We start from the raw sequence: 27836 nt of genomic DNA, 5'->3' as shown, positions 1-27836 counted from the left end.
TGAGATGGATTCTGGGTAGGCATAGAGGAAGATGAGGGATTGTTTCTGAAGCCTAAATATAGAAGTATTTTCAGTACACTATTACTGGCTACTTTGACAACATGACATCTTTACACAGAGTACCCTTAGAAGGATTCAAAATGAGCCACGTGAAAAGAGAAATAACTAGGGTTTTGCAGTTAAATGAGTTATAGTTCCTTGGTCGCCCACCAGGTTATCTTGCCAGTAGCATGTGTTTTTCCCAAAGGTTAAGCCATGCAGTTCTGTATTTTAGATGGACACACTAAGATAAATAAGCACTGATTCCTACATGTACTTACTTTTCAAGTAAGCGGTCTAATATAGATGTTAGACAGGAGTACTAGACTCTGATTTATATCCATTCTTAAAAATATTTTCATTATTCACTCATTTCTGGCAGCCAGAAATGTTCCAGGGAATAACAAATAGGAGTTTCTGCAGATGTTATGGATAGATATGCTTGTAATAAAAAAAAAATTGGTTATCAAATGAAAGCAAAAGTTTAAAAAAAAGGAGTAGGGTGCTACAAACAGAAGTGTAAATGCATTCTTAAAATTAAGAACTACAGAAATACTCTTTCTGGAAAGCTGTATGGTTTTAATATTTCTCATCAGAAGTCTGTTTTTAACCTTGTGCTTTTTTCTTATGTCACAATGCTTTCACACCTTTTAAATAATACATACAGACTTTCACAAGTACACGTTGGACTTCAAGTTCAGACCTTAGATGTTCTCTAACAACTTTCCAGTACATTGGTAAAACTTCACTGAACCCATCTGGCATATCTCTGCATTCATACTGCTATTTCTTACCACTGGATAAGAAAATTCAAATTAAACTTCAAAAAAATTTTGTGTCTTCTTTCTCCATTGCATGATATTACTGTAATCATGAGTAAAGCCTGAATCATGATAAAATGATGGTTTGGGGTGGTTTTTTACATGCTAAGAGACATCTGTTCATTCTGAAAATAGTTTACAATAAAATAGTTTACAATAAATGCACATGTATAAATGAAGGCACAAAATGCGATACCTTTTAGGAGCTCCATATTTTTTTTCATTTTTAAGTTTACATGCCAGGCAGACTTAAAAAAAAAAATCACCAAAGAGCCTTGATTTCTGGACAGTTAGATAAAAAGTCAGTTCCTACATAGGTGATGCACTGGCCTGGTGTGGTTGTGGCATGTAGGTTGGTGTAGGCAGTAGCCCAGCCGTCAGCGACAGGGCTGACAGCCTGCTGTGCCACCTTGGTCCCGCAACCTGCATGATGCTCACCCACCTGCAGCTAAGGTGACTGTAGGTGGCTTTCAGGGCACAGGCAGGGCAGGACTCAAGCCCAGGTTTCTGATTCAGCTGCAAGATGCTTCAGCCATACTGCAGCCAGAATTCAGATGAGGGAGTTTCAATCTCTTAAATATTTTTGATTTGATCAATAGCCAAAATGTGCTTATTGTTTTTTCTGACCTGTGGAAGCAGTCTAGATATTCCTCATTTTATGTACTGCAGTGTTGACATAGTGAGCATTCAAAGTTTTATGATTTACATCCAGACTAAATGTGCTGTGCAAAATTTATTAAGTAATAAATCTTTTCACATGAGTTTTTCAACCCGGTCCCATCTTTATTCATTGAAATGCTTGCTGTTTTGATAGTGATGATACATAAAGACAGTGCTTAGTTCCTTAACCAAGTCAGTCATGTTAAGGAGTATAACTCATACTTTAAACAAAGTAATGCCTCTGCTACTCTGAGACATACGAAAAAAGATCACTCCAGTGGTGTATTAATTTCAGCATCTAGTTTGGATTTGTGTGATTATAAGAAATCCACAGGCAGGGCAGATGTGTCTGGGATAACCCACTCGAGTGGGCTAACTAATATTGCAGTTTACCTCTTTTACAGTACAACTAATTCCCTAAAGATATCCCATGCATTTCATTGCAGTGCTTCCCTTCATTGCAGTGAACTCCATGGGATCTTTTTCTTCTTTGCTACGGCAATAGTCTCTTGAAGTCTCTTCCTTCCTGCATCTCCCCTCACTCAACTCACGCCCCCAGCCTTCAAGTCACCCTCCAGCCCCAAACAGGGATAACAAACAGTGCAGAGAAGACTCCTTCTGTTCCTGCCCACCCCAGAACAGTTTGTCTGAAAGGCACAGGCATACCAATTAGTCTGCCCCAGGCCTGAGAAGCCCAGCGAGCCTCTTGCAGGGAGCCAGCCAAATGCAGGGGTCTGATTCCCCCGTTCTGCTGGGCTGGCTGCCTTGTGGTTGCCTAGCCAGCTCTCCAAAGAGCGGGTGTGCAGTGGCTTGTTAATGACTTTGCTATGGAGGCACACACTGCCTCAGCCTCCAAACTAGCTGGAAAATTATTTAGTGTAATGTGCACAGCATCCAGCCCAAGCGTACATACTTGTGCCGCATCTTCGGGTTACTTGCATGTCTCAGTCCTGTGGCTTCATGCATGGTTAGCACTTTGCCAGTTCACAGTAAGCTGGCTACCTCTTTACAAAATAGTTGCTGAGTATGTGCAAATAGATTCCTCCATGCTGAATGAAGCCAGTGTGCCTGAGAGATGCCAGCAGTGCCACACGTTGTGCAGATCCACTACAATATGCAAGATGCAAGGAGTTTCTCTATGCACGTAGAGCAGATTCAGTGAGAAGATGCCAGACCTATCACCACCAAAAAACAAAATAAAAAACAAAAATAAACCAGAATAAAACTGTTTAGCAAGCTATTAAGTAGAAAAACAAGCCAGGCAGCAACCATACCCTCTCAAACATTCCTTTTCCATTCCTGTTGATTATACAGGAGACCAGCTGTACTGGATCACAATACCCACTGTTGGTCCATCTCACATCAATGCCTTTCTCTGACAGTAGCCAAAAACTGAAGATTAGAGATGAGTATGAGAACTGAAGAAGTTTACAAGATGCTTTCCCTGAGTATTGACCTAGCCTCTGACAATTCACGCTTTGGGGGCTTCCTTACCGAGAAGCAGTTTCAGAATTTATTGTTAAATAAACATCAAAAAAACCTGTGACATCCCTTGGCAAGAAATTCTGCAGCTTAATTTCACATTTTATTAAGAATCGCTTCTTTTCAACTTCACTCGATGCTCACTAGTTTTTGTGCTGGAAGAAGCAATAATCAGTCCCTCCTTACCTTCTCCATGTCTTTCACCTTTCATTGTATCCTGCTTGGTCTTTCCTTTTCAGATTGCAAAGCCCTTATCTATTTAGGATTCATTTTTGTGTAAGTCATTCCACACCTTTGATGTATGTTAGTATTTTAGCTCTTTTCTGAACCCTATCCAGTCCTATTATATCATTTTTGAGATGAGGGGACCAGTACTAGACACAATATATAAAATGTGGTTGAAATGTTGGCTTATGCTGTGGCAGGATGTTGTTCTGTTTTGTTCTCTATTTCTTTCTTTGTAATCCCCAACATTTCATTTACTCTTTTTATCACAGTTGAGCACAGAGCTGGCATTTTCATAGATCTATTTATTATAACTCCAGTATCTTGCTCCTGGGTAGGAATGGTCAGCTCAGAGCTCATTTTACTTATGAGATTAGGATTTCTTTTCCCCTGTGCCTCACTCTGTTCATCTACACCAAATTTCATCTGCCATTTTATTATCCAGCCAGTCAATCTCATAAAGTCCTTCCATGGTTCTTCACAGTTAGTCCTCCTTTTTTACTACCCTGATTAGATTAGCAGACTTTCTCATCTCAGAGCATTTATGAACATTTTGAACAGCACAGGGTCAGCAAAATGCCTGGCAGGAGCCTCCTGGTAACCTTTTTCCACTGCAAAAAGAGATATCGTTTACTCCTACCCGCTGTTTTCTGTCTTTAACCATTTATGTATCCATGCAAAGATCTTTCGTCTTTTAAGAGTCTTTGGTGAGGGACTATGTCAAAATCCAGTCCAATACCAATATCCAACATCTGGAAATCCAGATAGCCTATGTTAAACACGGCTCCCTTAACCTTGTGTTTGTTGACACTTTCAGACAACTCCAGTAGGCCCATGGGCTTTATAAAAAAACATTTTTACTCATCCCCACTAGGTCATGGCTATCCATGGAGCTACTCAGCCGAACTCCAAGCGGCTCCCCGTCAGCACTGCCACAGGTGCAGTCCTCCAAAACCCGCTCCAAGGCAGCAGGCAAGGACTAGAGCTACAGTCAGGGCGCTGCACAGAGCGGGGGACACAACCTGGGGCCACCCCAGGGCCAAGGGAGTGTAATGTCGGTGAGGGTCAACTAGGTCTGACTGCTGGCGCCCTGCAGGCTTGTGGGGAAGGCTGGCGGTGTGGAGGGGGCTTGCTGCAGCATTTCAGAACAGCTATCATCTCAAGCGTGTCTCCAAAGGTTATGGGATTTCTGTCAGGTCCTTGCGTTGAAGTATCTATGTCTTCAAACTGGAGAATGACTTCCCTCTTTTATTTATTGACTCATGTAAATTAAAATTTAAAGTACATTCCCTCTCAGATTTTATTAAAAATGCAGCAAATCCTCATTTAATTTTTATTGTAAGAATACCTCAGCTTTTGTATGCTGTAATCAGAAAGGTATATTTGCATTGTTTTAAAAAGCCAAAAATGAGAAACATAGCAACCTGAGTTATGTTGAGAATGCTTTTGTCCCAGCGCTGCTTTATATGTAAACATGTATTATTCATAGAGAAAAAATATTGCATTCACTTATTACCTTAATGAGAGAACAAGTTTAGATAACTTAGTAACATTGTACATATGAGAACTCTTTAAACATGTAAATTGATTGTGTAGAATATGAACATGTTTCAGACACTGAGAATGTATATAGGACACTTGAAATAGAATTATGAGAACTAAATAGTTCAACTATGTATTTATAATAACAGCAATCATATTTACAACTGATTATGCCGAATGATAGTCTACAAATCATTTTTAAAGATATAAAAATTTTAAAATTATTTTATCAAGCTGTTTAAACATTGAAATATTTCAGCACTTGTCTTCCTCACTGTAAGATCCTCTAGTTCCAATTACTTGGGAATGCCAATAAATATCTTCTATCAGCCATTCAGTGTTAGTTTTGTATTCGAGATTGGGTGCTTACAAAAATGTCATGTAATATTATTATTTTGGAATATGTAGGATCATGTTTGTGTTTCTACCTATAATAAATTGTTTTATTTTAAAAAGATGCAAGCAGCATCTTTGAAATTTGGTATAGATGTTATAACAGCATTATACCTACAAACCTAATGGAAGGCTCTGGTGCAAGATAGCGCATTATGAAATGCTTAATGCATCTTTTTAAGGATATTATATGGTGATGTCAACGTTTATAGAATACAGGAGGGTTGCTGTGGTTGTTATCTTTTAAAAAAAGTGTAGTTTTGTGAATGTGGATTAAAGGTGAGAAATTTCTAATGGTTGGAAAAAAGATTGTTAACTCAATATTTTATGAGCTCTTCCATATTTGCATTTTCTTTATGAGCGAAATTCATTAGGTTTCATGTCAGTGCAATTCTTTGTGTGTGCAGATATGCTTGTGTGGAAGATAGGTAGCTTAAAGATTAAATGCATGCATGAATATAGCGATAGACAGTACACTTTAACTACACAACTGCACGCATCATAGCTCTATTCCCTCCACTATTTGGCTGTGCGGCCCCACAGACCTCAGTGCTTGAGGGCAGAATTCAGACCATATGGCAGACAAGATGCTTGCAGATGAAGAGCTGCGTTCACAGAGAAGTGGCGTATCTTTGAGAGAGCATTCAGCCACTAGCAGGTCCTAGGTGGGAGAGCAGTAACATGCACCAGGCTCCCTCTGATCCCTGCAGAAAGCGCGGGGAGGCACCTTGCATCTCAGCTCTGCCCTCCCAGCCCAGCCTCTGACACGAGATGCAGAGCATGGAGCAGACAGGCTGAGTTCGTAACCCTTTCACAGTGGGCCATTTGATAATCTGCCGAATAAATTTAATTTTGAAATTTCTCCTCTGGAATGGGCTCTTGCTGTGTTCCCGAGGGTCTTGTTTCACTCTCTGAAAAGTTAACAATGCAGGATTCGCTTGCTGGAGGGAGGGAAAGTCATCTGGCTCTGGGCAAGCAGCATGCCAAAACGAAGTCCCAGTCTGCTCCTGAGGGTATGTTTGTGAACCTGAGCTACTTGGTGGAGCCCGAACAGAGCTGAGGGGTGTTTGCTGAGTTTGGACACCGCACCTGGGTCCTCTGTGCCTCTATCTGCAGGCGCTGTCTCTCTGCACTATTTATACCAGCAACTGATGTTCCGAACTTTTAATTCCCATTGAATTAGATGCCTAAAGTAAGTGGAAGTAAATGATCTGAATAGCTTCATGTAGACTTAGTGAGAACTGTGACCAGCTGAGGTGAGGACTGAGGGTAAACACTAGCAAACTTGAAGCTGTTGCACCTGGAGAAGTTAATTCTTCAAACAGCTGTATCCTCTCCTGTCAGCCAGAGCTGACATGTTAATTATCCAGCAGCCTTTGCTCCTCTAGTCTTGACCCTTCCAGTCAAACTGGAAATTTCTGGACAGAAGTTTCAGGGTAAGATCAACTCATGTTATGTGAGCAGGTACAAACACGATCACAGTGTGTCTGACCACATACGGCAGGAGTAGCTAAATCAACAGTGCTATTAGTTTGTGATCATGATCATTAATGAAGCGTGGAAAATTCTGATTTATGGTAGAGTTAGCGAGATGGCTCAGCAAATTAATGCCATTGATGTGGGTTCCTCAAAATGCTAACAAGTACATTTTGGTATGAAAAACTGCAGTACATACATTGCCCATTTGTTATCATTAATTCTTTTCCATAAGGTTATTGGCATAGAATTATTCTGTGCAAGTACAACAATATTTTTAGAAAACTGTTATAAAGTTTTTCTGTATAATTTATTTTGTTAGTATTTTTAAACTTCCTTTTTGATCACATTTTACTAACCCTTATTTTCTCTACAGTATACATAAAGAACTAGTAGAATTAGACTGCACATGTCTGAATTTGTCGGCCAGCCACAGGACCCTTTGCTAGGATAATTTTTTCCTATATCAAAGATCCACCTAGAATTTGCTCTGTGCTTCAGTAGTTGTTTTGCACTGGTTTTGCCATATGTTTCAGTACAGAGGGACTTGAAAATATCACCTGTTGTGGAAAATTGTAAGATGAATGTGACAGAAACAGAGATCATTGCCAATTACTGAGAGACATGGCTCTGAATTAGGGGATCTTATGGCTTGTTTTTGTTTGTTTGTTTGCCAAAGAACTTTAAATATTCTATGAGAACACAGTAATTTCTCAAACTTTCCAGTCAAACTCCAAACTCTTAATTGAATCATGAAACAAAGTGGGATTTGGTCAAAGAGAATTATTTAGACTACTCACTCAAGGAGGATTTGTGCAGGAAGGAAGACTTACTTCAGGGGAAAAATAAAAGAAGCTGAGCAATGTATTGCAGAAAAGAAAGTTATTTTGTGGATTATTCCAGTCTAACAGTATTGCTTGTAAGGAATAGCGCAGTACCATCACCTGACCCTGATGTTGCCTAACACCCCTATATACCTAAATTAGTTGTCAAACTGAAAGTTGCCTAAATTCCCAAGTTCTGCTTCTGTGCACACTCTGGCTTGCCTCTATTTTGACAGTGTTAAGGAGCCTGGAGCTTCGACAAGTAACATGATTTAACTCCAAATTCCATTCTGAGGGTCAGGCTCTTACAAGTTAACCCCAGAAGCACTCAGCTCCACGTTACTAATGTACCGTGTGGATACGAGCCATTAGGTCTTACATGTAACTACCGAAGCTACATAGCTGCATGTTCTCCTTCTCTAAAGTGTCTGTGGTGCAGGGAACTGTGAAGGAGTAGATAAAGGTTTATTCCAGAGGAGAGCTATACGCAACAAACTTGCCTTTGCACTTGGGATTGAGTGTAACAGAAGACTCTTTAATCAAGATAGCACTTCTGAATTTCAAAAGGTTCATCTAGTCCATTATTTTATCTATCTCTGACAATAAGCAGCAAGGGACACTGATGGAAAGAAAATAGGGAAAGTATCAAATGATGCTTCCCCTTGTGTATTTTTCCAGCTTCCAGCAGTCTATAAGTAGGGACCTCCTGAGCTGGAGGTGGTACCTATAGCCCGGGGTAACACAAGGTAGACTTTGGCTTCTTTTTCAAGAATTTGTCTAATGGCTTTTTGGACCCATATGCCTTCCCAGTGTGCCTGTGGCACTGGCCTGTAATTATGTACTCTGTGAAAAGGTGTTTCCTCTTATGTACTAAAAATTCTGCCTACTAATTTCATCTGTTGTCCCCAGTTTTTGTATTAAAAGAAATAGTAAATAAACATCCCKTATTCATTTCCTCCATATTATTTATAGACCTCTTACATTTCTGGTCCCCTCCAGCAGTCTGCTTTTTCCTCAGCTGGAAAAATCATGGCCTACTTAATCCTATCCTTCTGGTTATGCTTGTAGCCYTTTTCCCTTATATCTCTTTTTTTAAAAATTAGAGCACCAGAGCTCCACGTAGTGTTCAACAGCATGTTAGTTAATTAGGCATGCTTTCTCTGTTTCCTGCCTGAACGTCTATCAGCTTCCTCACTTTTTGGAGGATACAGGGGTTTTATGATGCTCTCCCTAGAAAATGGCCAGCCTGTGTCCTGTTCTTGTGCAGGCGTCAGCATTCCCCTCGACTTTGCCACTTGCACAAGAATATATTGTGAGGGGAAGGTGGGCAACACTCAGCTTCCCTCTTCAAACCTTCCTGCTTCTATCCCCCTTCTGTAGGAAACACCTGTGGGGGGCTGGTTTGGAGTAGAGATCGGAGATGAAGAATTGACTGGGTATAAAACCCACAGGGGCAGAGCTGAACCCTGAGGAGCACAAAAACTGGGCAAGACAGGGCAAAGAGAAAGAATGGAAATACCAGAAATAAATAGTTCAGAGAATTGAGAGGCTCTTGTTAGGAGGGCAGCTACCAGATAAATAATTTCAGGGAAATCAGAGGCAGGCACATAAAGCTTAGTGATGCACTGATCTGGAAGTGTAAGTGCCCAGGTTTCTTTCTCACCTGGAACTCTATCGGAGTATCTATCTATGCATATAACATGGTGCCTGCTGTAATTATGAGTAGGAGGAKGAGTATGTGCAATAACTATAAAACCACAAGCTTCAGGGCATGAGCTAACTAGTAGCTAATAGATGAAGCAGCTTCCCTTTTGAAAGGTTATTCCATAATTGCCCAGGATTCCATAAACCTTCCCTTGAAACATCTTTTAGTGCCCATTGTCTGATCTAATTTCTAGGCTCCTCTGTTTTCTTGGTGTTTTAATTTTTATACCAGTCAGGGAGATGAAAACTCTTAAGTTCCCAGTGGTTCTTTAACTCTGGGGAGTTTTGTCTTTGTGAATGAAAGAGACCAGATCTTCTTGAAAGAGAAAAACATATAAAAGGCATTTATTTTTTAAACACAMTGAAGATTAGTGTGGCTTGTTTTCAGAATATGCAAGCACAGGAGTTCAGAAACAACTGCTGTCGTTTCTGAACCTCAGATCCTAGACATATGAGACRTTAGAGATGAGAAAGACTACCCATCTATTCCTGCTGGCTGCTCTTGGGGTGGATTTGTCCTGCTGTCTTCAAGTGCCATTGCCTCTATCCCTCACCTTGAGAGACTATCCACAGACTCAGAGGTGTGCAAACATCCCTGTGATCTAACTAACAGAAGATGTAAATACTGTCTCACTACAGAACATGTTCTCTGATTTTGTCTGTTTTTCTCTTGATAACGTAAGCATGTTACTTCTGTTCATTGATTCCCTTTTTCTCCCATTCATAGTCTTACCTTTGTAGACTGCTGTTATTTTTACATAATTAGTGTGCATTATCTTTCCTTAACCTTACCTTGTCAGTGGGTCTCCTATTAATTTCTCTTTTCCTTTTTTTTTTTTAATATCCTTCCATTGTCTTTCCAGTACAGCTCATTACTGTCTCAGCGTCCTCTCCAAAGAGTTAATTAAATTGAGCAAACACAGATGTATTAGTTTCAGTATGCAAGCTAACTGGCTAACTTGGATACGTCTATGTGGCACTGTGTTGTGTCATGTAGATATACCCAACTGAAAACCAAACTTTGTTTAGGGTGTTGACACATCTAAAACTACTCTTGCTCTGCTCTAGCAATCACCTTTAAAGAAGAGCCAAGGCTGATTTTATCCTAAGCCCTCTGTGCTGATCATGGTGATAAGTGTATTGAACACTGTGGCTGAAACTGGGGGATATATTTGATCTACTGCCAGCCATCTGACAGTTCAGCATCTAAACAGGTAGCTCCAGAGTGCAATCTGTGCCACCCTGAGATGGTGTCTATGATAGGTGTGATAAATCGCCCTCTGGAGTCATCTCTCTCTCTCTTAACTACAGAGGGAACCTAGACACCTTGCCGAAAATAAACACCCAGCTTTTAAATGATCAGAGTCGAGTAAAATGAATTCCACCCTACTTGACTAGAAATTGAATTCAGATACTTTCTTTCACACGGGACACCTAACACACACTTGGCAGGAACGGCACCTTTCAGAGATTCTTGTACCTCAAATACAAGACAGTAACTTACTGGCCTTTTGGAAGTGTTTCTCATTGTCAGTCTTGTGAGTCTGTGCACCAGGGTTTAAAAGGGCATACATTTCTGTGCATAGGTTTACATATTAAACATTAAAAAATATATATTTGACCCTATGTAAAACTGTATTCAGACAGAGACTAACCCATAGCTGTCATTTTCTAATGATTCTTTGTAAACAACAGATAACATCATACCTTTGAAATCTTTTTAACATTAATATATAATGTATATTACACATAACAGATAACATGTTGTGTATTATATATTATATTTTATTTGTTACATCAGTGGGAGACTTAATTTATGAAGGCAAATTTATTTAGCATAATTCTGATTTATAAAATGTTCTGTCAAAATCAACATTTGTGGGAAATTCTTTGAAGAGACTGGTATTTTAAATCAGTACCAGATGTGTCTCATACTCTTACACATATTAACTGAAAATTTTGAAATACAGTAACTCTGACATTCTCAGCAAATGCCAACAAACACAGCTTTTTCATAAGGTTCACAGAAGATGTTCACATAAAAAATTCATGCTTTTCTTGCTAAAAGAAAATCCTCTTTCAGACCTGTAAGTATCGTTTGACAGAAAATGACCTACAATCTGATATATTCTCATATTTTTATATAAACAAGAGCAGGAAAGATTTGCTCAAATGAATGTATATTTTAGGTTAGTTCATGTTACATCCCAAGATGAGCAGCAATTAATGGAGTGAAAAGATTGCAGATTTCCTAGTGCTTTTTAACCTGCTTATTTCATTTTCAAACTTCTGAGATCAATTTAACAGCAGGAAGTTCTGCAGAGCAATTTGTTTCCAGTTGACCCTGGAGTGATTGTTGCTGAATAAGACTTACTTACAGCTCTGTTTCCATAATGACACCTTACTGCAATAAATGATGCCTTCTTAACCTCAAGTTGTATTTCCAATAATTTTTTTTACTGATTCTCAGGTTACATTAGGAGGTTGCAAACAAGGTTCTTTGGGCAAATGTGTCACCACAGGTTGTCCCTACATCATACGGCACCTAGCAGTGCTGGTGTGATATTTATAACTTATGTAACACCTTGGCTGAAACACATCTTTTTTTCATGCTGATTAACAGCATTACAGTAGCAATCTGAATCCGCTGATAAACCAGATTCGCACACATTCCAAAAGGGATACCTCATATGCCATCCTGCCTTCATTTTTAAGAGGAATCCTGCGTCTGTCAGGACTCAGACCAATTTGAAATGGTGTGTGTCACTGGCCAGCACTCAGTGATATGCCACACTGAATCAGGAGGAACAGTGAAGAATATAGCACGTAACATTTGGGTTTGTGGAAGCAGCAAATCTGCTGATTAAGGACATAGCATTCTTGTATTTCTGCAGTAGATACCACAACAAGGTTTATWASCAGTACAACACGTGGTGGCAATGGAAATGGTTTGACTGGAAGGTCTCTTGCAAGCTTCTCCTTGCCATCAGATAGTCTCTCAACTGATCCACAACAAAATACCTGGAAGAACCAAATGCAGTGAAAGGGATGTTCCCCAGGTACCATGCTCTTGACATGCGATTCAGCCACATGCGTTGCAACCTGCTGTGAGCTGGTGTGCCAGTGCCACACGACCATGGCATTGTCTTCTGCTGAGCAAGGACAAAGAAGCTCTGGTGCTAGGGGAGCAGCTCCTTCAGAAGTCCCGATGAACTGGTAGCTCTTTAAGGCACCTTTCTGTCTCTCTGCTGCTCCAGCAGTAAGGCAATGGAAGGGAGCCAAGAATCTGATTGTTCTGATGCAAATCCCTTTGGTTGTGAGAGGGCATTGATTTGACATGATTTCCATTTATATGACAGGTGGCCCTTTTCAGTTTGGCAGACTTTTTGTTTTGCATGTAGTTCTGGAAGGTTTATGCTTCCACTAAGCTTGTTTGAACTGAATGTATTCTGTTTACCCCAGAACTAAAGAGCATACAGAGTGACTCCTTAAAACATAGATTTATGGAAGACATTTGTGTCATTTTTTTAGCTACTGTTATTTAGAGAAGCACATTCTTAAACTATTTCAATTTGTTCACTGTATTATAAATTATGCAAAATATCTCACAGTATAATATAATAGCTCACTGTTTAACTTTGAGGATGTGCTCTGCACATACACCTCATCAGAGAGAACAGAACATCCACACAGGTGGGCAGTTGGGAAGGCCTTATTTTATACAACTGCTTTTATATATCCTCTACTCTAATACATTTTGAAGAATCAGGGACTGAGCAGGTCCTGTTAGAAGGAAAGATCTAGGAGTGCTTCTGGTCTCCAGCTTGCAAAATAACGAGTGGCAGCACATTCTGTATGTGAAAGAAAATCTGTAGAGTTGCAAACTTGTATGAGTGAATAAATAATTGTCTTCATACATAAGGCCAACAACAGATGAGAAAGAAATTAAGCAGGATGGGAGAAAGAATTGTGTTATGGAAGACAGTAGAAAAAAATGTTGAATCTACAGTTGGCCTTGAGGAGGTTTGGGGTTTGCATTTATCACAACCTTTTGCCCAGAACACTGTAGCAGAATACATTTTTTAATAATAGCATCAGGTTCACTTGGCCTCCATCCACCATTTCTGAGCAAGCAAAGAAAATCTGCAAGAGGAAAGAATTTAAAATGGAAGAAAAGATCATAATTATAGCTTGCTGGAGGCCTCTTTTTCAGTAAATGAAGTGCTTCCAAAGAAGCATACTTGTAATGCTGTCTTGAATGCAAACCTTTGGGGAGCTAGTGTAAGAAAATAAAGCAAAAACATTATTCTTCACCCCAAACTCATTAATTTGCTAGCTCTAGCGCCTTATCAGGAAAAATCCATGTTCAACTTTGAACTCCAAGGTTAGTGCCAGTAATAGTATACCCTCCAAGCATTATAACTTTGAATTATCACTGAAGTGATTAGGAAGATAAGAGACTGTTATATAAAGAATCAAATATCTTATCTAGTCACTGTACTAATTGAGAGCAGCCTTGTATGATAAGAAAAATAATTCTTACTGAATTCAGTATAAACCCATAGATGTTTCAGCCATGTGGGCATCTTTAAAATACAGAGAAATTGGTTATGCAGTGCATTTTTATAGAAGTTTATATTATGTTTATATTTGTGTTTTTTCTACAGAAACTTCTGCTGAGGTTATAAATTTTTGATCTTTTGTATAACCCCCAAAGTTCTAATATGTAAGTGCTTTCATATTGGAAATAATGGAAGGCACTGACATTCACATTGTAGGTTTAGGATAGCTCAGTCACAAAGATTAAATAACATATCTAGAGCCCGACCAGAGAGGAATATAAACGTAGCTCTCATGAATCCCTATCACATTCCTCACTCATAAAATAGTCTTTCTTCCCTTCTCCTATAAAGATACAAACAAGAAGATTAATAAGCAAACACAAAATAAAAGAGAATTACATACATCTCTGCTGGTGGACTAATAATCATATTACAGGAACAATGACAGCCGTAGCTGATGGCTGCACAACGGCATCCTTGTCACTTGCCTGGGAATATGCATCACACGTGGCATTAGTAATGAAGGCTGAAGGATTCTGGCCTCTTAGCTCCTCCGGTAAATCCTTCCTTGGCCAATAGCTCAAATGCTAATAATACTGAAGACATCATTGTTGATCAGGAAATGTTGTTTCATTACTTCTAGTTCTGTCACTGGAGTAAAATGTCTCCCCTAAGAAACCATCTTTTTATTGCTTACTACCTTCCTAAGGGACTTTCCAGCATCAGAAGTAAAATCAATATTTTTCCTACAGTGCCCTGAAATAACAATTTTTCCAAGTGTGGGATTATGAATAAAATCCCAAACTGCATTTATGGCTATGTATAATATAACATCATACTTAGTGTCAAATAGTATAGAAATTCTAATATAGTTACAGAATCTAGGCTGGAGAAATACTGCATAAATATAACAGTATTTCCTGATATGGGAAAAGGGGCACAAGTTCTTTTTATCATTCAGAAAAGTATTTGGAAATGGGGCATCAGGACATCTCTATAATTAACAGTTATGAATAGTATATATTTATGGTTGCATTGTTTTTAAGTATCCAAATTTGACAGCTTTTTTAAAGAATAGCTATATTTATAAACAGAAACACTAATCTAGACCACGCTGTGCTTTTCAGTCTGGTAGTATGGGTAGATTACAAAAGGACTTTCTAGTATTATAGCTAAGCAAAAGGAAAAAAAAACATTCAAAAGTAGAAGCACTTATTTCATATGTTGTTTCTTTAATTTCCTAATATTTCTGTTGAATGGGTTTTTGATGATTAGATAACCACTTCTCTCATACTTTCAAGCAGTTTCCTGTGTGAATTAATTCATGTCATTAACCTTTCATATATTATAAGCATGAAAAAGTCTTTTTCTCTTGACTAAAATGGTAAAGCCATCTTCTTTTGCTTTCTGACCAACACAGGCATGAAGCCAAAGTCAACTTAAGTTAGTCCTCATAGCGTTGATACTTCTTCCATCCTCAGCTGGCCTTCCCTTAATGAACGCAGTTGGTCCCCCACAAGGAGAAAGCAGCCGCCTTGCAGACCGTGAGAGTGGATGTCCTCCCCTGGCTGTGTGGCTGGAGAGCTCAGGGAGTGCGACRCAGAGAGCAGCGGGGTTTGCTGGGGGGCCTCCTCTGTCAGTGGTGCTCCCTCGACTGCACGTGGGAAGTGGCTGAAGCGGGAGAGGAAGGAGAAGTGGAGAGGGGCCTGGGTTCCCTCCTTTTTTGGGAGACCCTTCACCAGAAAACACATAATAAAGCCCTATATTTCAGTGAGTATGGTCTCTCCTGTGCCTGGAAGCAGGCAGAGGAAAGAACAGTCTGTAATTACGCAATTCAGGCTGTTACTGGTAACAGAGTGGTGTAGAAGCCCGTAACTAAATGAAGCCACGTTACTCCCAGGGACAGTGTTCTGCACACAGAGTCCCTCAGCTGTCTGGTAAGGATGCTGTCCAAAGGAGACGAGAGGAGTCCTCCCCAGACCATTCAGTCCCCCTCCCACCGACCCCACAAATTTGTATCTGCTGGCACTTACTGGCCCTTGCCAGAACAGACACAGTGCGGGGGGATGGAGGGAGGGGGACAGCTATGAGGCAGCTAATCATGTTCTTTGGATTGTGGATTTTTTTAACAAGAAAGTGATTATTCACTCCTGGTAGGGCCACTAAAATGCCAGTGTCAGGAGAGGTAARACTTGACTGAAGAGATAACAAGATTTGAAAAGAGATACTGTAGGATTAGAGTGATCCAAGTGCAGATGGACATCAGGGGAGCTTTTGTCGTCAGCTGCTGTTTTGTCCAAAGCCTCTTTGTGGTGAATATGTAACATATCAGGATTTCAGCTCTGGAAACCAGGGCAGAAACGTAAAATTCTTTGCCTACTTTAAAAAACATGAAACAAGAAATTGGAAAATTAGAAAATGTACTAAAAGAAAAAAGCATCAGAAAGCCTACAGATGGTCTATATTGTAATCAGAGGGTTACAAGTAATGGAACCTTGGAAGGAAAGAAAGACTCGGGAAACATGACACTGCCTGGGTAGATGAGGGGAGAGGAGTGGATGTTGTCTACCTTGACTTCAGCAAGGCTTTCGACACTGTCTCCCATAATATCCTCATAGGTAAACTCAGGAAGTGTGGGTTAGATGAGTGGACAGTGAGGTGGATTGAGACCTGGCTGAATGGCAGAGCTCAGAGRGTTGTGMTCAGCGGCGCAGAGTCTAGTTGGAGGCCTGTAGCTAGCGGTGTCCCCCAGGGGTCAGTGCTGGCTCCAGTCTTGTTCAACTTCTCCATCAGTGACCTGGATGAAGGSAYAGAGTGCACCCTCAGCAAGTTTGCTGAYGATACAAAACTGGGAGGAGTGGCTGATACGCCAGAGGGCTGTGCTGCCATTCARAGAGACCTGGACAGGCTGGAGAGGTGGGCRGAGAGGAACCTCATGAARTTCAACAAAGGCAAGTGCAGGGTCCTGCACCTGGGGAGGAATAACCCCMTGCACCAGKACAGGTTGGGGGTTGACCTGCTGGAAAGCAGCTCTGCGGAGAAGGACCTGGGAGTGCTGGTGGACACCAAGTTAAGCATGAGGGAGCAATGTGCCCTTGTGGCCAAGAAGGCCAATGGTATCCTGGGGTGCATCAGGAAGAGTGTTGCCAGCAGGTCGAGGGAGGTGATTCTCCCCCTCTGCTCAGCCCTGGTGAGGCCACATCTGGAGTACTGCGTCCAGTTCTGGGCTCCCCAGTACAAGAGGGATGTGGCACTACTGGAGCAAGTCCAGCGAAGGGCTACAAAGATGATTAGGGGACTGGAGCATCTCTCTTATGAGGAAAGGCTGAGAGAGCTGGGCCTGTTTAGCCTGGAGAAGAGAAGGCTGAGAGGAGATCTTATCAACGTGTACAAGTATCTGAAGGGAGGGTGTCAAGAGGATGGGGCCAGACTCTTCTCAGTGGTGCCCAGAGACAGGACACGAGGCAGTGGGCACAAACTGAAACACAGACAATTCCATCTGAACATGAGGAAAAACTTCTTCACTGTGAGGGTGACAGAGCACTGGAACAGGTTGCCCAGAGAGGTTGTGGAGTCTCCTTCTCTGGAGATATTCAAAAGCTATCTGGACACAATCCTGGACAATGTGCTCCAGGTGACCCTGCTTGAGCAGGGGGGTTGGACTAGATGATCTCCAGAGGTCCCTTCCAACCTCAACCATTCTGTGATTCTGTGACACTGGAACACACCCATCATTTAAAAATGTGTATTTTCTGCCTTATGTGTAGCATATGAGGAAGGGGATTTTGAAAAGAGAGAAACCAAAGAGATTTTGAATAAAATAAGCTCACTCCAAATTAAGGAGTTAACATTCACTATCCAGTACAAATTTGAAAAGACAAACTTATCAGACTAAATTAAATGAGGAGCTCATAGCACTGTAGATGTCTCATCATTGTTCCAGAAATTTATAACAGAGTAGAGGAAAACATAGAGAGCAGGTGGTGCAAGGAATCCTCAGTTCAACACAGAGATCAGCACTGAGCTCGAGAGCCAAAAGCCATCCTTCAGCCTAGTACCAATGGCAAGAAAATACTGCCATTAAAGTGATTAAAAGCCATGCTGTGCTTCTAAGGATTTTTTTTTTTTTTTAATGGTTTCACTGGGCGACCAAGTTAAAGCTCTCCTGCAGGTACTGGATTTGAAATGACTAATTAAGAGAACTTCCCTTTGACAAATAGGATTTACCTATCTTAAAATTTCCCGGTTATAAAGAACTTCAGCAGTAATGGATAGGATCTTAGGGTCTAAATAACTTCTGCTCTAGTGAGCAACTCTTATAAGAAGCTAAAGTTTCTTTGTAGAAGGTATTGCTTTTAGAAGCATTTCACAAGAACTAAAGAAATAGAAACTGAGCTAGCTGCAGCTTTTAATTACTTGGTTTAATTTGTCCATTTCTCCATACAATACATTTCTGATGGGAATCCTTTTCTTTTTCTAGGTTGTCATTTTCTCTAAGACATGGAGAGAGAGCCTTTGCATGACAAATGATATGGTCATCCTCCTGAACATATAAGAAATGAGTAATGTGGCTCCTTTGGGGGTTTATTTTTTTCTGAAACACATTTCCTCAGGGAATCACATTATTTTTTGCCCAACACTCTAATGCAAGCACAAAATACGCTTCTGATATTGACAGCCTTATGTACACACCTTCACGTACATTTTGATTTAGAGGGTGCAGTGCTGGCACTGTGGTGTAGGTGTGATGTGAGCCTTGCTGTATGGGATTTTCAGTTTCAAGTGCAAGTCAAGCACAGCTGGTTAACAAGAGGGCTGAAGTAATTTTCTTTCAATATTTTGCTACTGAGTTGTTTCAGAGGGAGAATGCATAGACTACTTCTGATACTGAACATTTGAGATGATCATATGTTGAGCCAAGACTGTGTTTTGACATGCACTTGCTCGAATGGAAGAGATACTGCAGTGAGCTCAGGCTGAGAACAAATATAAATGTATAAATTGCTGTATAAATTTGAAAGTCAGAACCCAAAGAAAAACCTACCACCTGTTGAATATTGGAAAAGATTATTAAGGTTAAGTCATAATTTGAGATGCACCTGATGAAGTGTAATAGCAGTAATCTATATTTTAAAAGCCTAGGAGGGCCCAGAATATAAATGTATCCACAGTTCAACCTGGTACTTTCTGTAATCAAACTCAATCATTTCACAAGGATTTGCTTAACTGACTAGTGAACCCACAAATGCACAGGGATGAAACAGTGCAGTGCCAGGGGCTGGTCAGGTTGACGCCCCTCGTGCATGAACAGGCGCACACAGCGTAGCGGGCAGTGCTGAAAAGGCACTACCGACCCTGCCTGGAAATCACATCGCAATACCAGGGAATGACACAAAACAACAAGTAACGAGCACCTGTGTATAAGCAATTGCCCTCATAGGCCCTTTAGTGTTTATCAGATATGAATCAGTGTTAGCTAGGTTACATTTTCCTGTAAACAGTCCTTTATTCCCTGCTCCGAGAAGCTGATTTTACCCCAGAGTAATTTTACTAGAGTTCAGGTTCACCTTCAGTTTTCCAGAATAAAAATTTCATTTTAACTTGAGGGAGTATTTGTGCATACCTAGGAGTAACATTTTGGCCCAGAACATGTGAATGCTTTGTATTTGCTAATTTATTTTTATTTTATATAGGGAATTATATTATGTTGTTTAAAGGACTTCATGACCAACAGGTTAATCCTTCATTCAGCATGACAGGGATTCTTTTTTTCTTCCATTCCCATGTATCAGAGTTATGATTAAAATGGTATAAGTACGGGTATAGGACAGTTTCCTGTTAAGCTCTATTTTGTCCATTTAATGCCATTTTTGGTAGGTTTTGTGACACTGTTCAATGTTACATTTTGAGTTGTTGGCTTTTTTTTACATCAGAGAAGACTGAGCTTTTATACCTCAGAACAGTTACCCACTGGGAGGATGTAACGGTGTATAAAAGTTTATTTTCTCTCTCAGGTAGATACAGTGTCACAGAAGAAGAGATTGTGTATGTGCACGTGTATATGTAGAGCTTCCTTTCTTTCAGTGAAAAGAAATCTGTTCCTTTTCCTTTAGTAGTTTTTTTGTATTCTAGAGTTTATTGTTTTCGTTTCCTAACCTTCCTGAGATATTTACAGGAAAGGAAACAAAGGTTTGAAATTTTGTAACTAGAAACAGATTTTTATTTCATTTTCCTAGGGAGACTCTTTCATTCAAGAGATAAAAAAGGAAGAAAAATGTGTTATTTTTAGGAGAGACAGCTCCTTGGGAGCTCAGAAGAGGGTTAGTTAGATACATAGTTGAGAGGAATAGGAGAGGGTGTGGAATACACTGATGTACGTTATTGTAAAGACAAATAGAGAAAGCTATGAACAACYTGAGGAATTTTTTTTTTAATTAGACTTTATCAGTCGCAGAAAGTTGGGCAGATCCTGTGATGTGCTGCATGATAGCTGGTTTATTCAGCTTATCCAGTTGTCTTCAAGGTTGTCTGACAATGTGACTGGTTGTAGCATTTGGGAAAGCTGCAGAGCAGTGCTATAAAAACAGCGTTAGCATCTAGAGAATATTAGACCTCCTTTCACATACTTGACCAGATTAATGAAATAAGCAAAGATCGTGTTCTAGAATAGAAGTTTTGCACCAATAGAAATTATTACATACATAGCATGGCATCTTCTTTTCCAAAAGAGCAGAAAATCTGTTTCTTAAATTCGGTTAGGCCCACAGTGAGACAGTTTGGCTCCTGGGTGCATGCACCTGTGTTGGGCCCCTTCCAAGCGCTGCCAGCAGCGGTTGCTCCTCCTGGTGCTGCTGCAGACCAGCAGTATCACCAGCTGCAGGTAGGTTTCAGGCATCTTTGAGCCCACGGGTTGCCCTTATCACCCTCTCCCTGCCACTGGCCTCCTTTAACAAGTTCACAGCACTGACCTGCTAAAATGCACTTGCTACTGCCAGCCCGGCTAGCCAACACAGAATTCGTTGCATTTGTTTTAAGTTACATCACTTTATTTTATTCCAGAGAGTAAACTGAATGTACATTGTACCCAGTTGTATTATAAAGTGGTGCATTCAAATGCAGATGATCCTGAATTTAGAATTTACTGTCTCTTAAACATGATTTTGCTCGGGACACAGTGTCCTCAGAGGTGGCAGCACGACACAGTTGCATGCAGCAGGTTTGGGGGCTGGTGTGGGTGCAGGCCTGTGGGATGAAAGGGGGCTGCTTCCTGAGCCCCTTGAGCACCAGGTACCTGCACCCAGGCTCCCGGCCGCGCTGACAAGAGTTTGAAACCAAAGAAACGTACAGCCTTCAGTTAACAGCTGTCTTGAACAGGCACTTTTGGGGGAGAGACAGTGCCATTTCTGTACAGTCAATTTTCAGAAGTTGGTCTGCACTTTCACAAAGAGTTGCTGGTATGTACTTGAGACATTAATTCCAGGTTATATGGTTTCCCTGAGAATTGCCATCTGTCATGCTTTTCTGCCTGTAGGTCACTCAAAGGTAGCTCGCCTTGCTATGGTGAGGTAGTAGGTTGAAAGGATAAAGAGTGTGCTTTGTCTTTAACCCTTAGTTATCCTTTTCCCTTTCAGCACCCTCCTTGATAGGTATGGTAAGGAAGGACTGGGCTTCCCAAAACAGCATTGCCCTCTCCTGGCAAGAGCCGGACTTTCCCCATGGAGCCATTCTGGACTACGAGATCAAGTACTATGAGAAAGTAGGTCTCGCTTACAGCATCACCCAAACTCAGATCCTAAAAAGCAGTATGTTACATATTTTTAATACTTTAAAAAATATTTTAAACTTTTGTCTTGATCCCATGTACAATGTTGTGTAAGTAGATGTTTTACTGTATACTRATTTTTTTGTTGTCGTACTTCTGGCTTGTTAATGACTGTCTTGTTTCATGTCAGAGTCAAATAGAGTAGCAGGCAGGCACAGGTATACCTGTCTCATAGTAGCAACGTTTATGAACATGGATAAATGGATTATATGCTTGACCATATTTTGGTTTATGGACTGTGAAAGGTTTACATTGGAGTGACACTGAAACAGTACAATTAAGGTGAATGTCAATGCAATTATGTTTTGTGGCATAATTTAGCAATAATCTGTGACTAAACAATAGTGTGCACCAGCCTTCCTTAGACGGTTACGGAAGGTTACAAGAGATAGGAACTGCAAGGCACACGCTTGTCAAAATTCAGGGCTTAGCGATTTCACATAAAAGTGGGCAACGGCATGCATTATAAGTACACACAGYGCCTCTTACGAATGCCTAACTTGAACTCTGCTTCTCCCCAAGTACAAAACAGGCTTGGTCATTCCTGGCTGGCTCCTGGGCTGTGCACCAGGATAGAACTTAGTGCTAATCAGTGCCTTCATTGCGGGAGTCATAGGCGGGAATTTTCTGGTGTCCGTTCCTTAAACAGTAATCTGCTAAATCAGTTCTTGCTATTGCTCTGTCCCCATCTAAAGGTCACAATGGAACTAATGGGAGTGTGAGAAGAGCACAAAGAAGAGAAATATAAGCCAAGTCATGAAAGATTTAGGGATTTTAGGTTGTGTAAATATCTGAGATTTTTATTCCTTGGCTGCACTTCCCTATCGAGATTATGCAGCTTTAATGATGCAGAAAAAGGGCAAGCTGGGAAAAAAATCCAAACAAATTAAATTGCACAGCTAGAGGGAGAAGGCAGATTGCTAAGAATTTGGTATAATAATAATATTTAGTAGCCAAAGCAAGGAAACCTTATTCTCCTATACTAACGGAAGTCCTTTAGGTTTTGATCCATTACCATTGTAAGCCATATTATGACTTGAGCTGCCCTTGTTTTGTTTATTAATAGTAAAATAATAATCAGATGAATTAAAAAGAGAAATAGTGAGATTCCTTCAGTTGGATGTGAAAGATGCAAAGATCAACCTACCAAAACATTCATAAGGATGTTAAATTATAAAGCTTACATTTCTAAAAATCTTTTATCAATGGATTATTTGCCAAGGTCAATACTGAGTCTCCTTATAGGTCTACGTATTGCTAAGTGTTTGCTGTGTGTTGTGCAGCAGGACTAGATACACAGATCTCATGGCCTACTGGGTATATACAATTCACACTATCTGTTTCTCCCAGAAAAGAACCGTWTTCTATTTCCACCTTTTATAATGCATAAGGGTTATCTTTTAACTACAATCTTTTCTTCTTTGTTAGATGTGGGGAGATAAACGCACTGCTGGCGTACTCTAGTACTTTTCCACAGGGGTTATTTCCTCCCTAAGCCACTAACTGAACTGAATGCGTAGCTCCTGAATACACCTTTTGTTTAGAACAGGCACGCTCTCTGGCAATGCTACGGAATAGGCAGAATGAGAGACAGACAATATGAGGATCACTTATTTGAGCAGAGGAGTAGGTATGTGGCAGATTTTTAAGAAACCCAGAACACTCTTGGAGACCAGCTTCTAGAGCAGAGAGACCGATCGCCGGGCACTGCAAAACACTCTGCTGTTCTGCAGTATTAAGATAAAAAATATGATTGTATATCACTTCAATATTCATATAGTCCTGAAGAAATGTTCTTTACAGATACATCACTGGTTAAGTATAGTGGCCAAATGCAAATGGGATTTGTTTATTGAAAAAAAGGAGGGACAGTCCCTACCTCAGAAAATATTAACATGAGCTTTGGTACATTCCTTCTTCTTCACCCTGAAACTCTGCATATTAAGTAGCACAGTCTGTATAATGTCAGGGGGTGATACAGCAAGTGAAATTGTAATCTTTCAGGCTTCTCAGAGACCCTCAAAGAGAGAAATATCAGCATTCATATTCTCAGCAACCATGACAATAGTGTTGGTTTTCCAACCTACAAGAAATGTGATAAATGTGAAATAATTGTATACTGGATTTAGTATGAACTTACCGCAAAGACATCTCTCTACTGGAGAGAACTCCAGTAGAAGGAAAGACATCCCTCTACTTCAAGAACATGTAAGTACCAAAGGTTCAGAAATTTTCTTAAGATCTTAAGGAGGCAATAAAAACACAGAAAACAGTATCCTTTTGCCTTAGATACTGATATACAATCAGTAAAATAGAACAAACTTTGCAGTGCCTGCTTAACCTATCCCTATCAGATGTCCCTTTCTGCCTGATGTTTGTGTTAAAAAGAAAAGAGGTTTTGTTCATACATGTAGTACAGGAAAGTGAATGTCTTCATCAAATATAAACACTCAATATCCAAGTTTCAAGAGGTTGTATCAGTTTCTTAACTTTGTGAAGCCTGAAGAACTTTGCAGGATTGTAAAATTTTATAAATATGAACTTCTGTTTCTTATAAGTTTCCTTGGTGACATTTGCAAAATTATCAAGAAGGCACTTGGGACTCCCAGGGATCACTGCATTCCTTTAATTATAACCAGCAGGAATTCTGAAGCTCGTAAATGGAAGTCATTTCTTGTCATGTGCTCCCAAGATTTTCTGAAAGATATGTAAGCTCACAGAAATTGAGTAGCCATGTAATAAAATGCTATGAATACTCCAACAAATGGGACTGTTTCCAGCAATTTTACAAGTAGGACAAATTAGTGATGGTGCACACAGAACATATGGACACATCCTTTCATGTATATCCAGAACAAGCAGCCAAGAGGAAGAAGGGAAGACTGTTGTGGATATACATGAAGCTTTTATTTGTACTCTTGTGCAATAGGAGCTGTCCACAGAAAACTACTGAAGGATCAGGCCCATAATCTCAATGTGAAAAACAGATTTACTCTTCTGCTGAGAAAGACTCTGCTAAATAAGAGAGAAATAAAGTAGAGAAGGAAAGTTATAGAACTGATAGCAAGGTCCAAGCACAGAAAACAAATACATTAATGTAAAAATATAGTTAAACAGATCACTAATTTAGCTGTGCTTTTAAAGCACCTTCTTCCTTATGACTTTTGTTCCTCCCATGAATTGCTGAAAAATATTCAGAATCAGAGCTTCAATTAACAAAATATTATTTACCTTTTTATCAGTCCCTAAGAACAGAAATTTTGAGAAAATATCAAACCTTTGTTCTGAGCCAGCTCTCTATATATACTACACATTTTTGCTTTTTTATTTAGAAATACACTGTTACATATTTTTGTGGTGGCTGACAAGGGGTCACTCTGTTCTGCAGCTTTTCAGCCAACTATGCAGTGAACATAAGCCAACCTAAGACATAATTAGAGAACTGACTTGGCCTGTGATGGGAAAAAAATTCCTGGAAATTCAGTCCAAGATGCTATGATTTTCTGTTACTGTAAAGAGAGAAAGTTTTCCATTGCTTGAACAGTTATGTGATATAATCGGAGATAGACTATCACGATCCTGAAATAATATTGTATGTTCAGCCTGGTAAATTGACATAGCTCATTTCTAGTAGATTATGAATCATTCTGAAAACTATACAGTTGGCAACATTTGTCACCTTAGATGAAAGTGAGTTTCTACAGGGACATACAAAGAATCCATTAAATGTCTGAACCTGAATCAAAATCTGCTCTGAAAAGAATTTCTAGGTAGACTGTCTTTGCAGTCTTCGTAGATGCTAAACATTTGCAAGTTAGATCCCTTAATACAGTATGTCTGCCCTGTTCCACAGTCTGTTATCTGTCCATCCTATTTCATAATCCTTTAATATCTCCCACAAACTGTGCGATACTTAAAAAAAAAAAAAGTCTTTCATAGGCACTGTTGTCTTTTTCTTCCAAAACCAAACTCCAGATATCAATATAATCTCTGTTTCCTCCCTAACAGTATTCAATTTTTCCTTTATACTTTAAAACTATTACTCAGACACTGACTAAAGCTTTTACTTTTTGAAAGGTTTCAGGGCATCATAATCTATTTAGCCTGCACCAAAGAGGTCACATGTCCCGCGGGCTGGAGGAGTGGGATAAGAAGACTGAGCCTTGTTACAGCCTTGCAGTGGAGCTGAGTCCTTCTGTAAGAATTCCCTCATGGGAAAGGAAACATGGTACACAGAGGATATAAACCATACCAGCTGCACCTCAGGCTGTACARTTGAACTGGAAAATGCTTATTCCTCTCCTTTTCCTTTTCCCCCCAAACCCTCAAAGTTAAACATAAAAAATTAAAGGCATCTTGCTCCCCGAGAGCAGTATTAAGCATACCAAGCTGTATACTTACCATAAACTGTATTAAGTTCTCCCACAGGGCCCAGATTCTCTAGCTGAATTGTATTTTCTGTAATGTACAAAATAATATATAACTAGCTGAGGAAACTGAAGTATAGAGAAGAGATTTTATAGGATACACCCTAGCAATCTGCTAAGGCACTGCAATGGCATCTCCAAATAAAGAATGTCTTTTGGAGCAGGATTTAGGGTGGAGGGGCTGGCTGTTTCTTTGCTGCTCTTTTGCTCCCTTGTCTTTTGGTGCAATTTACATTAAAGCCAAATCTCTTTGACAAAATACTTCATTTTGTTGACAGACTCAATTTACAACTCATGGGCAGTTTTCACAGAAAAAAATTTAACCCACCTCTATATGCCAGTGAGTGGACAAGAAAGACACCATGTCAGATAGGATTTTTCCTCTATGAATCTCACTCCTGTATTATTTAGACCTGAATAGTGTAGTTACACAATTTAATAAATAAAAGAGATAGAATAGCTGAGCAGTAGAGGCAAGGGGGGAAATTAGTTTCCCAATGAGATTTTAAAAAGAGATGAAGAGGTGATGAAGCAGAGAGATACAGGAAAGTACCAGGTTTAAAGAACTAGAAAGCAATATGACCTTGTTAATTTTGCAGTCAGTCTGCAGCTGTATTTACTTAACTCATACCAGAAATGGTGCTCTTTCTCAAACTCTAATATTAAAACAAACACTGCTATTTTTTGAATATTCATTGGTATGATTTAAAATGAACCTTCCTGAATGTGAATAGTAAAATTTGTAAGAGAGCTTGAGGTAAATGACTTGGTAGGAATAATATGAAGATTTAAGAATATCAATAGGTAACAAATATGCAATGACAGAATTATTATTACAAAAATAATGGAGAAAATTATAAACAAGAAGGTAATTTTGTCCTGCAGAATTGTTTGCCTACAGTAATGTTCTAAATAATGGTTTAAAGTATATTTATCTGTCAATAAATGTGTGCACCRTATTATTTCAAAGCCATAAAAGTATATATGTACAATAGAGTACATACTCTGCACTTCAACTGCAAAAAGATGTGGTACTCTGTGCATATAGAGATGCATGAATTGTTATTCTTGCCATTTTTTCCACACTTTTTGAGAAACAAATCATCTCATGTTATGCTCAGTACCACATCGAAGACTAGCACAGCACTACTGTGCTCCTGGAGACTGGCCACACTTACTTTGCACAAGTGCCCAAGTTCTTCCATTCCAGCTTTTTTCCCCATGTGAATTGGTAGTTCATGGTGTGCAACTCATCCCTGTTTAGGATGACAGATGTTCCTTTGTGGATTTAGCTAAGGAGACATTTCAGTATTCTCTTTTGAGATTAATTCAGTTCCACTCAGACGTTAGATACATAATGCTTCTTTTCCCTGCTTTTTTCTCTCTACCATAAAACCTGACCCTCCTTGACTATCAGCTGGAATCTAGCTTAAACGGGCACTAGCCTTACATACCCTGATTAGACAGGATTCAAACACTTTATTGCCAATTGCCTTTCTGTGAAGTCTCTATGACCTGCGTGAAGCTCATTGACCCTAGTCCTCCATATTACTTAAATAATTAAACCACTCTGGTGATTCTTTAATTATACTTACACTTGTCTAATTATAATTTTGCATGTTGTCAGAAGGATCACATTTTTTCAGAGGCGATTTCCCTCTTTCCCTTAAGTACCAGCTATTACTTTTTCAGTTCAGATTTTGATTTTATGTTAGATTTTTAAATCATGAAGAATAATATGTGCACCATCTCTGATCTGCATGAGGCTGAAGGGAACCTGCAGACTGTGTCACATTACTCAGGAGCAGGCATATTTCATTTGGTAGCATTGTGGCTTGATTGTTAGCATGTATTACCTC

General features: G+C 39.7%; 1 protein-coding gene across 1 annotated transcript in view; it reads left to right on the top strand.

Moving 5' to 3' along the window:
* The window catches only part of LOC112977549 (ephrin type-A receptor 6-like), a 217420-nt gene that overhangs the window by 30329 nt on the left and 159255 nt on the right, over positions 1 to 27836 (top strand). The window contains exons 2-3 of the mRNA XM_026090023.1: positions 4102 to 4285; positions 21360 to 21484. Of these exons, the coding sequence (XP_025945808.1) occupies positions 4102 to 4285; positions 21360 to 21484 (309 nt within the window). The remainder of the gene's footprint in view (positions 1 to 4101; positions 4286 to 21359; positions 21485 to 27836) is intronic.

This window comes from Apteryx rowi, unplaced genomic scaffold (assembly GCF_003343035.1).
Source record: "Apteryx rowi isolate R43461 unplaced genomic scaffold, aptRow1 scaffold_844, whole genome shotgun sequence".
In the NCBI taxonomy this organism is placed as follows: Eukaryota; Metazoa; Chordata; class Aves; order Apterygiformes; family Apterygidae; genus Apteryx; species Apteryx rowi.
Note: the sequence above shows the minus strand (reverse complement) of the source record. Positions and strands in the feature narration are given on the sequence as shown.